This window comes from Callionymus lyra, chromosome 8 (assembly GCF_982586985.1).
Source record: "Callionymus lyra chromosome 8, fCalLyr1.hap1.1, whole genome shotgun sequence".
NCBI lineage: Eukaryota > Metazoa > Chordata > Actinopteri > Syngnathiformes > Callionymidae > Callionymus > Callionymus lyra.
The window spans coordinates 29,148,435-29,162,080 of NC_141825.1; the positions used below are offsets into that span (position 1 = coordinate 29,148,435).

The 13,646-nt window shown below is 40.4% G+C and overlaps 1 protein-coding gene across 1 annotated transcript; it reads left to right on the forward strand.

Moving 5' to 3' along the window:
- Positions 1 to 1,345: 1,345 nt before the first annotated feature.
- saal1 (serum amyloid A-like 1) lies at positions 1,346 to 11,859 on the forward strand. The gene is made up of 13 exons (XM_087797257.1): positions 1,346 to 1,469; positions 2,428 to 2,594; positions 4,186 to 4,284; positions 4,351 to 4,434; positions 4,499 to 4,578; positions 6,328 to 6,387; positions 6,465 to 6,577; positions 6,792 to 6,948; positions 7,447 to 7,529; positions 7,597 to 7,773; positions 7,994 to 8,145; positions 10,941 to 11,033; positions 11,522 to 11,859. Exons 1-13 carry the CDS (start codon positions 1,466 to 1,468, stop codon positions 11,597 to 11,599), a joined length of 1,347 nt encoding a protein of 448 aa, XP_087653383.1. The 5' UTR covers positions 1,346 to 1,465; the 3' UTR covers positions 11,600 to 11,859.
- The last annotated feature ends 1,787 nt before the right edge of the window (positions 11,860 to 13,646 follow it).

Below are 13,646 nucleotides of genomic sequence, written 5' to 3' on the forward strand. Positions count from 1 at the left end.
TATATTGTATCATCAGTGTGTGTGTGTTGTTGTGATGTGTGATTATATTGTATCATCAGTGTGTGTGTGTGTTGTGATGTGTGATTCTATTGTATCATCAGTGTGTGTGTGTTGTTGTGATGTGTGATTATATTGTATCATCAGTGTGTGTGTGTGTTGTGATGTGTGATTCTATTGTATCATCAGTGTGTGTGTGTTGTTGTGATGTGTGATTATATTGTATTATCAGTGTGTGTGTGTGTGTTGTTGTGATGTGTGATTATATTGTATCATCAGTGTGTGTGTGTGTTGTGATGTGTGATTCTATTGTATCATCAGTGTGTGTGTGTTGTTGTGATGTGTGACTCTATTGTATCATCAGTGTGTGTGTGTTGTTGTGATGTGTGACTCTATTGTATCATCAGTGTGTGTGTGTGTTGTGATGTGTGACTCTATTGTATCATCAGTGTGTGTGTGTGTTGTTGTGATGTGTGACTCTATTGTATCATCAGTGTGTGTGTGTTGTTGTGATGTGTGACTCTATTGTATCATCAGTGTGTGTGTGTGTGTTGTTGTGATGTGTGACTCTATTGTATCATCAGTGTGTGTGTGTTGTTGTGATGTGTGACTCTATTGTATCATCAGTGTGTGTGTGTTGTTGTGATGTTTAAATCTACTGAAGAATTTCATGAAGAAATAATTGTATTTCAATATATTTATTCCTTTGAGTCAAAAACAAACTTCCATAACAAATGCTTGTTTAAAGAAAAAAGGACGCAGTCGCAGTATTTAATACGATCACAGTGTAATAATTATCATCTAAAACAAAGAGAATGTTTTTTATTTCAAATGATTATTTTTATTTTATTTTTCTGTACAATAGATTTGATTCGACCAACAACTGCGTAAGTTTCTTATCTGTTAAATAGATTGTGTCTCTGAGTGAGTTTTGATTTGTAAGGGTTCGATCATAGATGGTTCTTAACTATATAAAACCTTTGTATTATTATTATTATTATTATTAACTCATTTGTTTGCAAGAGTTGGAAAAATATAAGTTTAAATTGAGTAATATGGAAGTAAAAGTAACATGAATTACTAGAGAAATAATTATCTATATTAATAGATATTAATAATTATATTTAAATTGTACAACAAACAATTAAAAATCATTAGTTACTGTGTGGATGTACGAGAATAATGTTAGAAAAGCCAATATTCCAAAAGCGACGACAATGACGTCACATGTACGAGCCCTGGTAGATATTCCGGCAGAAGGTCGGAAATCAGGCAGTGAGAACACTCGACTCGCGCATGCGCAGGAAAACAACCCTGTGCGCACGCCAGTAGGAAATAACGTCACAGATTCGCGCGGTCGCTGACAACGGTTTGTTTGAAATGTCGTCACGAAAATCTTAGTTTTCTTCGTGGTTTGAACATTTTAAACACGACCGTCGGAGCGTTTAGTTCCCGCTGCACGTTCGCTATGGGTGAGTCAACAAAACACTGGTTTACACGAAGAAACCTCTCGTTGGTTAAAGTCTGAACAACATCCAACGTTTGTTTACTCGTTAAATCAGTTGTTGTTGTTGTTATTATATACTTAGATACAGCTGTAAATATACATTTGTTGTATTTTATAAGGGATTATGTTCATTATGTGTCTTTTTCCATTCATTGTGCTTGACTTTAACTAATAGATGTTTATTTTTATTGGAAAGAAAATAAGGACATATAGTGACTTCATACAAACTCAGCAACAAATAAAACAAACAAACAAACAAGGACTTCCCTTCATCTCTTCTATTGACGACCATCATCATCATCTCTAGTTTTAGAGAAGCTCTTTCAAGTCTTTAAGTTGAATCTTAATTATCTGTATCAAGCTCAATAAGAGCACTTTGTTAAACTATTTTATTTATTATGAATTCTCAGAATTCATCGATGTGAGAAACACACTGATAATAATATTTACCATTAAGTTAAAAACAGAGTAAAATTTCTTATTTTTCTTCCCTGTCAGGAGCTTTAACTTGTCATCTGTAGTTATAGTTACTTTCCTTTTAAAAAGAGGAGGTCAATAAATGAGTAGAACAAATTAATAATAATATTAATAACATTAATATTAATGCTAAAAATGATAATAATAATAATAATAATAATAATAGGTAATGAAGCAATTACCAAAATAAATAATTAAATGAAAATATAAAAGAGGAAGAATCTTAAAATGAAAATGATTGTTACATTATCACGTCCATAATGTTGTTTAAACGACAGTTGACCACAAAGTATTGTATCTTTCAGTCAAACCACGTCTGTAGACCTTGAAAATAACAATAATTCAACATGAAAAACGATCCTCTGGATATAAATCTTTACTTTTAGCTTAAACTGTCAGTGATGAAGATTCACGCGTCGACACTCTAAATAATGAAGTCTCTTCAGATGGAAGCAGCGACGCCTCCGATCACGAGGACGCCTCGTCTTCTCCTCTGACGGAACGTAACCCGTCGCCTCCTCCGGGAGCCTCTGACGACGAGGACGCCGACGCCATCGGGGACACGGTCTACAGCAAACACTGGCTCTTCAGCGCCTTGAGCCGCCTCATCACGGTGAGACCTCACACTCTAAGCTCTTCCTCACACTCCAAGCTCTTCCTCACACTCCAAGCTCTTCCTCACACTCCAAGCTCTTCCTCACACTCCAAGCTCTTCCTCACACTCCAAGCTCTTCCTCACACTCCAAGCTCTTCCTCACACTCCAAGCTCTTCCTCACACTCCAAGCTCTTCCTCACACTCCAACCTCTTCCTCACACTCCAAGCTCTTCCTCACACTCCAAGCTCTTCCTCACACTCCAAGCTCTTCCTCACACTCCAAGCTCTTCCTCACACTCCAAGCTCTTCCTCGCACTCCAAGCTCTTCCTCACACTCCAAGCTCTTCCTCACACTCCAAGCTCTTCCTCACACTCCAAGCTCTTCCTCACACTCCAAGCTCTTCCTCGCACTCCAAGCTCTTCCTCACACTCCAAGCTCTTCCTCGCACTCCAAGCTCTTCCTCACACTCCAAGCTCTTCCTCGCACTCCAAGCTCTTCCTCACACTCCAAGCTCTTCCTCGCACTCCAAGCTCTTCCTCACACTCCAAGCTCTTCCTCGCACTCCAAGCTCTTCCTCGCACTCCAAGCTCTTCCTCGCACTCCAAGCTCTTCCTCACACTCCAAGCTCTTCCTCACACTCCAAGCTCTTCCTCGCACTCCAAGCTCTTCCTCACACTCCAAGCTCTTCCTCACACTCCAAGCTCTTCCTCGCACTCCAAGCTCTTCCTCACACTCCAAGCTCTTCCTCGCACTCCAAGCTCTTCCTCACACTCCAAGCTCTTCCTCGCACTCCAAGCTCTTCCTCGCACTCCAAGCTCTTCCTCGCACTCCAAGCTCTTCCTCACACTCCAAGCTCTTCCTCACACTCCAAGCTCTTCCTCGCACTCCAAGCTCTTCCTCACACTCCAAGCTCTTCCTCACACTCCAAGCTCTTCCTCGCACTCCAAGCTCTTCCTCACACTCCAAGCTCTTCCTCACACTCCAAGCTCTTCCTCACACTCCAAGCTCTTCCTCACACTCCAAGCTCTTCCTCACACTCCAAGCTCTTCCTCGCACTCCAAGCTCTTCCTCGCACTCCAAGCTCTTCCTCACACTCCAAGCTCTTCCTCGCACTCCAAGCTCTTCCTCACACTCCAAGCTCTTCCTCGCACTCCAAGCTCTTCCTCGCACTCCAAGCTCTTCCTCACACTCCAAGCTCTTCCTCGCACTCCAAGCTCTTCCTCACACTCCAAGCTCTTCCTCACACTCCAAGCTCTTCCTCACACTCCAAGCTCTTCCTCGCACTCCAAGCTCTTCCTCACACTCCAAGCTCTTCCTCACACTCCAAGCTCTTCCTCACACTCCAAGCTCTTCCTCGCACTCCAAGCTCTTCCTCACACTCCAAGCTCTTCCTCACACTCCAAGCTCTTCCTCACACTCCAAGCTCTTCCTCACACTCCAAGCTCTTCCTCACACTCCAAGCTCTTCCTCGCACTCCAAGCTCTTCCTCACACTCCAAGCTCTTCCTCACACTCCAAGCTCTTCCTCGCACTCCAAGCTCTTCCTCACACTCCAAGCTCTTCCTCGCACTCCAAGCTCTTCCTGGATGAACGAGATGTTCTCCTCAGATCGCCGCCCGACACTCCGAGGACTCGTCGGACGAGCTGCAGATCGGCGATGAAGAGGAGGAGGACCTGTGCCGGGTCTGGGACATGGCCATGGATCGGGTGCGAGAACGTTCCTCACGTTGTCCTTCATGAGTGTTTCGTTGAACGACGTGCGTGATGTTCCAGGACGTGTCTGGATTCCTGCAGGAGTTCAAAGCTTCGGACATTCTGCTCGGCGTCATCGCGAAGTCTCGATGTCCTCGTCTGACTGTAGGTCCGGAGCGTTGACGCTTCCTCTCCATTCTGGGCTCATGTTTCCAACCTCTGTTGTCAGGAAATCTGCGTCGGGATCCTCGGAAACATGGCTTGTTTCCCCGACACCTGTGTGTCTCTGAGCCAGAACGAGTCTTTGGGGTGAGTAGACCTCGTGTGATGCTGTCGTTACCTCGTTTGATTGACTCGTGTTTTTATCCATCTTCGTGTTTTTATCCATCTTCGTGTTTTTATCCATCTTCGTGTTTTTATCCATCTTCGTGTTTTTATCCATCTTCGTGTTTTTATCCATCTTTGTGTTTTTATCCATCTTCGTGTTTTTATCCATCTTTGTGTTTTTATCCATCTTCGTGTTTTTATCCATCTTTGTGTTTTTATCCATCTTTTATCCATCTTCGTGTTTTTATCCATCTTCGTGTTTTTATCCATCTTTGTGTTTTTATCCATCTTTTATCCATCTTCGTGTTTTTATCCATCTTTGTGTTTTTATCCATCTTTTATCCATCTTCGTGTTTTTATCCATCTTTGTGTTTTTATCCATCTTCGTGTTTTTATCCATCTTTGTGTTTTTATCCATCTTCGTGTTTTTATCCATCTTTGTGTTTTTATCCATCTTCGTGTTTTTATCCATCTTTTATCCATCTTCGTGTTTTTATCCATCTTCGTGTTTTTATCCATCTTTGTGTTTTTATCCATCTTTGTGTTTTTATCCATCTTTTATCCATCTTCGTGTTTTTATCCATCTTCGTGTTTTTATCCATCTTTGTGTTTTTATCCATCTTCGTGTTTTTATCCATCTTTGTGTTTTTATCCATCTTCGTGTTTTTATCCATCTTTGTGTTTTTATCCATCTTTGTGTTTTTAGCCATCTTTGTGTTTTTATCCATCTTTGTGTTTTTATCCATCTTTGTGTTTTTATCCATCTTTGTGTTTTTAGCCATCTTTTATCCATCTTCGTGTTTTTATCCATCTTCGTGTTTTTATCCATCTTCGTGTTTTTAGTGCCTTCTGTGATGTTTTTAATGTTGAGTGTAACCTTGAGTGTCTAGAGAGGTGCTTGGAAATAACCGTTTAATTATTAGTGTTGTTTATATTGTAACACTTGTTAGTTATTGTTATTATTATCATTTGATGGATTCCTTGTACTCGGGTTTATTGACTTGCAAATCTTTTTGTAAAACTGAAAACAGACAAAATATATTTTCCATACATTGAAAGATAAACTGTACATTATTAACAAACGGTATATTCAAATGAACAGACGATTACCTATTAAAACAAAGGCAAATCATCACAGTTTTAATCGTGACGTTCACATCACCTGACATCCAGAATATTTTGATATGTCTAATTATATTCGAACAAAAAAATAGAATTCACAAACCATCTTTCCAATAACAAAATAATATCAGAGAAAAACAATTAAATGCGTCTCTTACAAAAATACTGGTGACAGGACAATGTTATTATTATTTTATTAAACTTCTTTGATAAATCTATTGACTCTTTCAAGAAACATCTTAAGACTTTCTTATTCGTCCCTGATTCTCTGAGACTCCTGTGTTGTTCTCGGTGTTATCTTGACCTTTTAAGTGTATATTTTTTCAGTTTTTCTTATTTTTATTGTTTAAGCGCTTTGTGACCCTGGTCTGGAAAAACTCTATAAATATAAATGCAAGACGTTTCTATTTGTTCAGGCTTTTCCTTGAATTTCTGGAACTCCTGTGTTGTTCTCAGTATTATCTTGATCTTTAAAGTATGTACTTTTTTGAGTATTGTTTTGATTGTTTAAGCGCTTTGTGACCCTGGTCTCGAAAAGCGCTATATAAATAAATATTACTTACTTACTTACTTACTTGTTATTATTTTTAATTCCACGTGCTTCCACAGGGAGGTGCTGTTGCTTCTCTTTGGAGATTCTGATCCTCCGACGCTTCTGGAAACGAGCAGGTGAGAAACATCTTCTCTCAGGAGCAGAGAAACGATACATTAGAATGATTTCCATCCTAATGTTGGTGTGTTTGCAGGCTGATGCTGACGTGTGTCTCTCAGGAAGACGTCAGTTCTTTGTGGCTTCAACGACTCCGTCTCACATGTGTTCGTTCCAACCTGCTCTTCATCATGAGCAGCTCGACCAACGGTACGTAATGTTCAGATGTTCATAAAAACAATGTCATGATTATAAAAGTGTTATAATATAGATATTTCAAATGGAGAAATATCCAAAAAGTTACTATTGAAATAGGTTTAAATGGAGGAAACTTCATTTTTCGTAAGTATCTGTTGGTTTGATCTTTGAGGCCAAACATCATTGAAGTCCTGAAGGTCGTGTCATGACCTATGAACCTCAACAGTGGACCTGCTGGAGAAGGTCGGGGAACTGGTGGACAAGCTGTTCGACCTGGATGAAGACTTGATGAAGACTTGGATCCGACCAGTCGCTGAGGAGGAAGAACCTGAGAAGAACCTGGACCTGCTCTGGTGTCTGCTGGAGGCCACCAAGACTCTGAGGTACAAGATCTTCTTGACTCTTTTCAACTGGAGCTCCTGGAGAACGAGTGGATCTCATCGCTGGAACATGAACCTGGTCAGAGACGCGTCTGGACGTGACGGAGAGAAGATGCATCTTAAGAAAGTCTGATTTTCACCAACGACAGATAAATAGATGGAAATAATCAGTTAATTCCTGCTTCACATAAAACCAAAAGAAAATATTCAACTAGAACATCTGGTTCACGTTGATCAGCTCAACTCATGATGTTTCATGTTCACTTGTTATTATTGTGTCTTATTCTTTTCTTTTACTTCTCAGTACTTTTAGGAAGAAAATGTTTTCGTATTTGTTTACTTTTCAATGAAGGAAATAAAGGATTTGTATTTGAAGCAAATGATACATTAATTAAAAAGTATATATTAAGGATGTTATTGTTATTAAAGTTATGTTATTAAGGTCCTCACTAGTAACTTCTGTGTATTCATCGAGTTGACATCATCATCTGTGGTCTTCAGGTCCGAGAGTCCAGGCGGGCTGGAGACCTACCTTCACGCGGTCCATCTCCTGAGCACCACGGAGGAGGGGATGCAGATGTTTGGTGAGATGTTGTTGTTTTTCTTCTGTGATGAACCTGAGACTCAGGCCAGATGTTCTCGCACCGCCAGCCTCCAGCGCCGGAGCAGGACACGCCTTGTGGACGTTCCTCAGCGAGCTGGTGTGCGAGGAGCTCCGCGTCAGCGACGAACTTCCCGTTCAACTGCAGGAGAAAAAAGCGGTTTTGCTTTTGGCGTTTGCAGTTTTACAGACGCTGCACGGATGCCAGGACCAGTGGAGCAGCAGCAGTACGTTCTTCTGACACATGCTGGTGCTCCTGAGAAGAAGCCTCTTTATTTAAGTCACAACTTCACTGAGATCCAGTTTATTACATGTTGTTGGTCTTCAAACGTTACACAATAATACGATAATCCACTTAAAGTAGATTCTTTTCATTTTTCAAGTACAACTGTTTGAGCTCCTTGTGTGTTCGACCTTGAAGATGATGGTTTTTCTCCTGGTCTTTAGATCTAGATCTCGTCGGGACCATCTTGAGGGTGGTCGAGTTCTACGGCGAGAGCGAGTCCAACGTGAAGGGAACCCCTGGAGACGAGCCGAGTCAGAACCTGGACCAGATCACGACCGAGTTTCTCTCCGACATCGTCGCTCGCGTGTCAAAGGTGACTTGAAGGTCGTTCACTCGAAGGTCGTTCACTTGAAGAATTTTATAAAAAAAATTGCTGTATATATTGGCTATTGGAAAAAAACAATTTATATAAAAAAAACAATCAATAAAGTTTTACCTTACCTTACTTGAAGGTGGTTCACTTGAAGGTGGTTCACTTGAAGGTGGTTCACTTGAAGGTGGTTCACTTGAAGGTGGTTCACTTGAAGGTGGTTCACTTGAAGGTGGTTCACTGGAAGGTGGTTCACTGGAAGGTGGTTCACTTGAAGGTGGTTCACTTGAAGGTGGTTCACTCGAAGGTGGTTCACTGGAAGGTCGTTCACTGGAAGGTGGTTCACTGGAAGGTGGTTCACTTGAAGGTCGTTCACTTGAAGGTGGTTCACTGGAAGGTGGTTCACTGGAAGGTGGTTCACTGGAAGGTGGTTCACTGGAAGGTGGTTCACTTGAAGGTGGTTCACTTGAAGGTGGTTCACTGGAAGGTGGTTCACTGGAAGGTGGTTCACTTGAAGGTGGTTCACTTGAAGGTCGTTCACTTGAAGGTCGTTCACTTGAAGGTTGTTCACTTGAAGGTGGTTCACTTGAAGGTGGTTCACTGGAAGGTGGTTCACTTGAAGGTGGTTCACTTGAAGGTGGTTCACTGGAAGGTGGTTCACTTGAAGGTGGTTCACTTGAAGTTGGTTCACTTGAAGGTGGTTCACTTGAAGGTGGTTCACTTGAAGGTCGTTCACTTGAAGGTCGTTCACTTGAAGGTTGTTCACTTGAAGGTGGTTCACTTGAAGGTGGTTCACTGGAAGGTGGTTCACTTGAAGGTGGTTCACTTGAAGGTGGTTCACTTGAAGGTGGTTCACTTGAAGGTGGTTCACTTGAAGGTGGTTCACTTGAAGGTGGTTCACTGGAAGGTGGTTCACTTGAAGGTGGTTCACTTGAAGGTGGTTCACTTGAAGGTGGTTCACTTGAAGATGGTTCACTGGAAGGTGGTTCACTTGAAGGTCGTTCACTTGAAGGTGGTTCACTGGAAGGTGGTTCACTTGAAGGTGGTTCACTTGAAGGTGGTTCACTTGAAGGTGGTTCACTGGAAGGTGGTTCACTTGAAGGTGGTTCACTTGAAGGTGGTTCACTGGAAGGTGGTTCACTGGAAGGTGGTTCACTGGAAGGTGGTTCACTGGAGGGTGGTTCACTTGAAGGTGGTTCACTTGAAGGTGGTTCACTGGAAGGTGGTTCACTGGAAGGTGGTTCACTGGAAGGTGGTTCACTTGAAGGTGGTTCACTGGAAGGTGGTTCACTGGAAGGTGGTTCACTTGAAGGTGGTTCACTTGAAGGTGGTTCACTGGAAGGTGGTTCACTGGAAGGTGGTTCACTTGAAGGTGGTTCACTTGAAGGTGGTTCACTGGAAGGTGGTTCACTTGAAGGTGGTTCACTTGAAGGTGGTTCACTTGAAGGTCGTTCACTTGAAGGTGGTTCACTGGAAGGTGGTTCACTGGAAGGTGGTTCACTGGAAGGTGGTTCACTGGAAGGTGGTTCACTTGAAGGTGGTTCACTTGAAGGTGGTTCACTGGAAGGTGGTTCACTGGAAGGTGGTTCACTTGAAGGTGGTTCACTTGAAGGTCGTTCACTTGAAGGTCGTTCACTTGAAGGTTGTTCACTTGAAGGTGGTTCACTTGAAGGTGGTTCACTGGAAGGTGGTTCACTTGAAGGTGGTTCACTTGAAGGTGGTTCACTTGAAGGTGGTTCACTTGAAGGTGGTTCACTGGAAGGTGGTTCACTTGAAGGTGGTTCACTTGAAGGTGGTTCACTTGAAGGTGGTTCACTGGAAGGTGGTTCACTGGAAGGTGGTTCACTTGAAGGTCGTTCACTTGAAGGTGGTTCACTGGAAGGTGGTTCACTGGAAGGTGGTTCACTTGAAGGTGGTTCACTGGAAGGTGGTTCACTGGAAGGTGTTTCACTTGAAGTTGGTTCACTTGAAGGTGGTTCACTTGAAGGTGGTTCACTTGAAGGTGGTTCACTGGAAGGTGGTTCACTGGAAGGTGGTTCACTTGAAGGTGGTTCACTTGAAGGTGGTTCACTGGAAGGTGGTTCACTTGAAGGTGGTTCACTTGAAGGTGGTTCACTTGAAGGTGGTTCACTGGAAGGTCATTCACTTGAAGGTCGTTCACTGGAAGGTGTTTCACTCGAAGGACGTTCACTCGAAGGTCGTTCACTGGAAGGTGGTTCACTTGAAGGTGGTTCACTTGAAGGTGGTTCACTGGAAGGTGTTTCACTCGAAGGACGTTCACTCGAAGGTCGTTCACTTGAAGGTGGTTCACTTGAAGGTGGTTCACTTGAAGGTGGTTCACTGGAAGGTGGTTCACTTGAAGGTGGTTCACTGGAAGGTGGTTCACTTGAAGGTGGTTCACTTGAAGGTGGTTCACTTGAAGGTCGTTCACTGGAAGGTGTTTCACTCGAAGGACGTTCACTCGAAGGTGGTTCACTTGAAGGTGGTTCACTTGAAGGTGGTTCACTTGAAGGTGGTTCACTGGAAGGTGGTTCACTTGAAGGTGGTTCACTGGAAGGTGGTTCACTTGAAGGTGGTTCACTTGAAGGTGGTTCACTTGAAGGTCGTTCACTGGAAGGTGTTTCACTCGAAGGACGTTCACTCGAAGGTCGTTCACTTGAAGGTGGTTCACTTGAAGGTGGTTCACTTGAAGGTGGTTCACTGGAAGGTCGTTCACTTGAAGGTCGTTCACTGGAAGGTCATTCACTTGAAGGTCGTTCATCACCACGTGTGACTGACTGTCGTCTCTGATCTCGCAGGAAACCTTGTCGGACTTGTTGAAGAAAAACCTTCTGACTGAGAAAAGATGTCTTTCAGCTTCAGCTGCTCTAGTGACGAACTTTCCAGCCTCAGTAAGTGTTTCAGTGACTGACGAGTGTTTGGAACTTTTAAATGTTAAAAACACGTTTTTAACATTTAAATATATATGTTTAAATCATCCAATTATTATTATATTGAAGCGTAATTATTGATATAACGTTGATTTAAGTTTTCTTTTTATAAAATGTATAAAAGAAAATTTAGTTAAAAAAAAAAATAGAGGGATGGAGGGAGGGATGGATGGATGGAGGGAGGGATGGATGGATGGAGGGATGGATGGAGGGAGGGATGGATGGAGGGATGGAGGGATGGATGGAGGGATGGAGGGATGGATGGAGGGAGGGAGGGATGGATGGAGGGATGGATGGATGGATGGATGGATGGATGGATGGATGGATGGAGGGATGGAGGGAGGGATGGATGGAGGGATGGATTCTTTTCCTGAATAAGACTTTTTTTGTTACTTTTGTGAGACAATAAACTGCAGTCGTTCTGATCATTAATCGAGTCCATGATGTAGTTCCAGATCCTGCAGAACCACTTGTCGGACGTGGATCCTGGTCTGGCAGACGTGCTGAGGAAACACTTCCCCGTCTGAGAGGTTTTCATCCTGAGGTTTTCATCCTGAGGTTTTCATCCTGAGGTTTCCATCCTGAGGTTTTCATCCTGAGGTTTTCATCCTGAGGTTTTCATCCTGAGGTTTCCATCCTGAGGTTTCCATCCTGAGGTTTTCATCCTGAGGTTTTCATCCTGAGGTTTTCATCCTGAGGTTTTCATCCTGAGGTTTTCATCCTGAGGTTTTCATCCTGAGGTTTTCATCCTGAGGTTTCCATCCTGAGGTTTTCATCCTGAGGTTGTCATCCTGAGGTTTTCATCCTGAGGTTTTCATCCTGAGGTTTTCATCCTGAGGTTTTCATCCTGAGGTTTTCATCCTGAGGTTTTCATCCTGAGGTTTTCATCCTGAGGTTTTCATCCTGAGGTTTTCATCCTGAGGTTTTCATCCTGAGGTTTTCATCCTGAGGTTTCCATCCTGAGGTTGTCATCCTGAGGTTTTCATCCTGAGGTTTTCATCCTGAGGTTTTCATCCTGAGGTTTTCATCCTGAGGTTTTCATCCTGAGGTTTTCATCCTGAGGTTTTCATCCTGAGGTTGTCACTGTTGTCACTGACATTAAACTCTTATTTTTCTATTAAAACTACTGCGTTCGTCGTCACTCGTGTCACATCTTTGCTGGAAGTTATTCTATAATGAAATAAAAACAATATGTTTGTTTACATGTTAAAAATATGTATTTAATGGTTTAATTAAATGATTTTATTTTCTAAATGAATCCTTAAAGTTTAAAATAATGTTTAGGATCAACTGTGCGTCACATGAGACTTTGATCAGTAGATCTGTGATCTGTTGCTTCGTCTGGAGTCTCTTATCTTGAATTTAAAAGACTGTGATTTAATGATATAGAATTTACTAAATGTCATTTAATATTATATTCCTTTAATTACATTTAATTCAAACAAATTCAACCTTTCAAATGACATTTCTCTCAATATATAATAATTACTTAAAAAAACAAACATTTATATAATAAATAAATGTTTAAAAATAGTGTATATAATAAATTAATGCTTAAAAAACATTTATATAAAATACATGCTTTAAAAAACATTTATATAATAAATAAATGCTTAAAAAACATTTATATAATAAACACATGCTTAATAAAACATTAATATAATAAATAAATGCGTAAAAAAAATGTTTTATATAATAAATAAATGTTTAAAAAATATTTTATATAATAAATTAATGCTTAAAAAACATTTATATAAAATACATGCTTTAAAAAACATTTATATAATAAATAAATGCTTAAAAAAACTTTAATATAATAAATAAATGCTTGAAAAACATTTATATAATAAATAAATGTTTAAAAAATATTGTATATAATAAATAAATGCTTAAAAAACATTTATATAATAAATAAATGCTTAAAAAACATTTATATAAAATAAATGCTTAAAAAACATTTACATAATAAATAAATGTTTAAAAAATATTTTATATAATAAATAAATGCTTAAAAAACATTTATATAAAATACATGCTTTAAAAAACATTTATATAATAAATAAATGCGTAAAAAATAAGTTTCAATGTTAAAAATGTTAAATTAAACATTGAATAATCAGAATCTCACTGATAGACTTTCACATATATTTTTCTGTGACGTACAAAAGTAAAAGATCAAAGAAAAATATAACTGATGTCGAACAATTCTAAAGAGAAATAACAAGAGATAATTAATAGTGATAATAATATATCAACTCAAAGATAAACAACAATGTTTTCAGAATGAGATAATAAAATGTATTTGTAATATTAACATAGAAATAACTAAAGTAACAAACAATAGTTTGACAGCCTTTATTAACATGAACCAACATCGTTATATTGTATTTATTAGACTTTTATTTCCTGCGCGTCAAGCATATGAGTAACTGTGTGTCGACGACATCAAGTGTTTACTTGACGACGTCACGACGACAGCAGATGAAAGACGAGCAACAATGAACTCATTTGGTTCCCAAAGGATCTTTTCTCCTGGAGACTCATGAATGCAGCGGCTCTTTAATTAAAGCTTCC

Bases quoted from the DNA above. Each gene is read 5' to 3' on its own strand.
- saal1 (XM_087797257.1), top strand. The intron at 4,285-4,350 runs GTGCGAGAACGT...GTGATGTTCCAG, and splicing joins GGGACATGGCCATGGATCGG to GACGTGTCTGGATTCCTGCA. The intron at 6,949-7,446 runs GTACAAGATCTT...TGTGGTCTTCAG, and splicing joins GAGGCCACCAAGACTCTGAG to GTCCGAGAGTCCAGGCGGGC.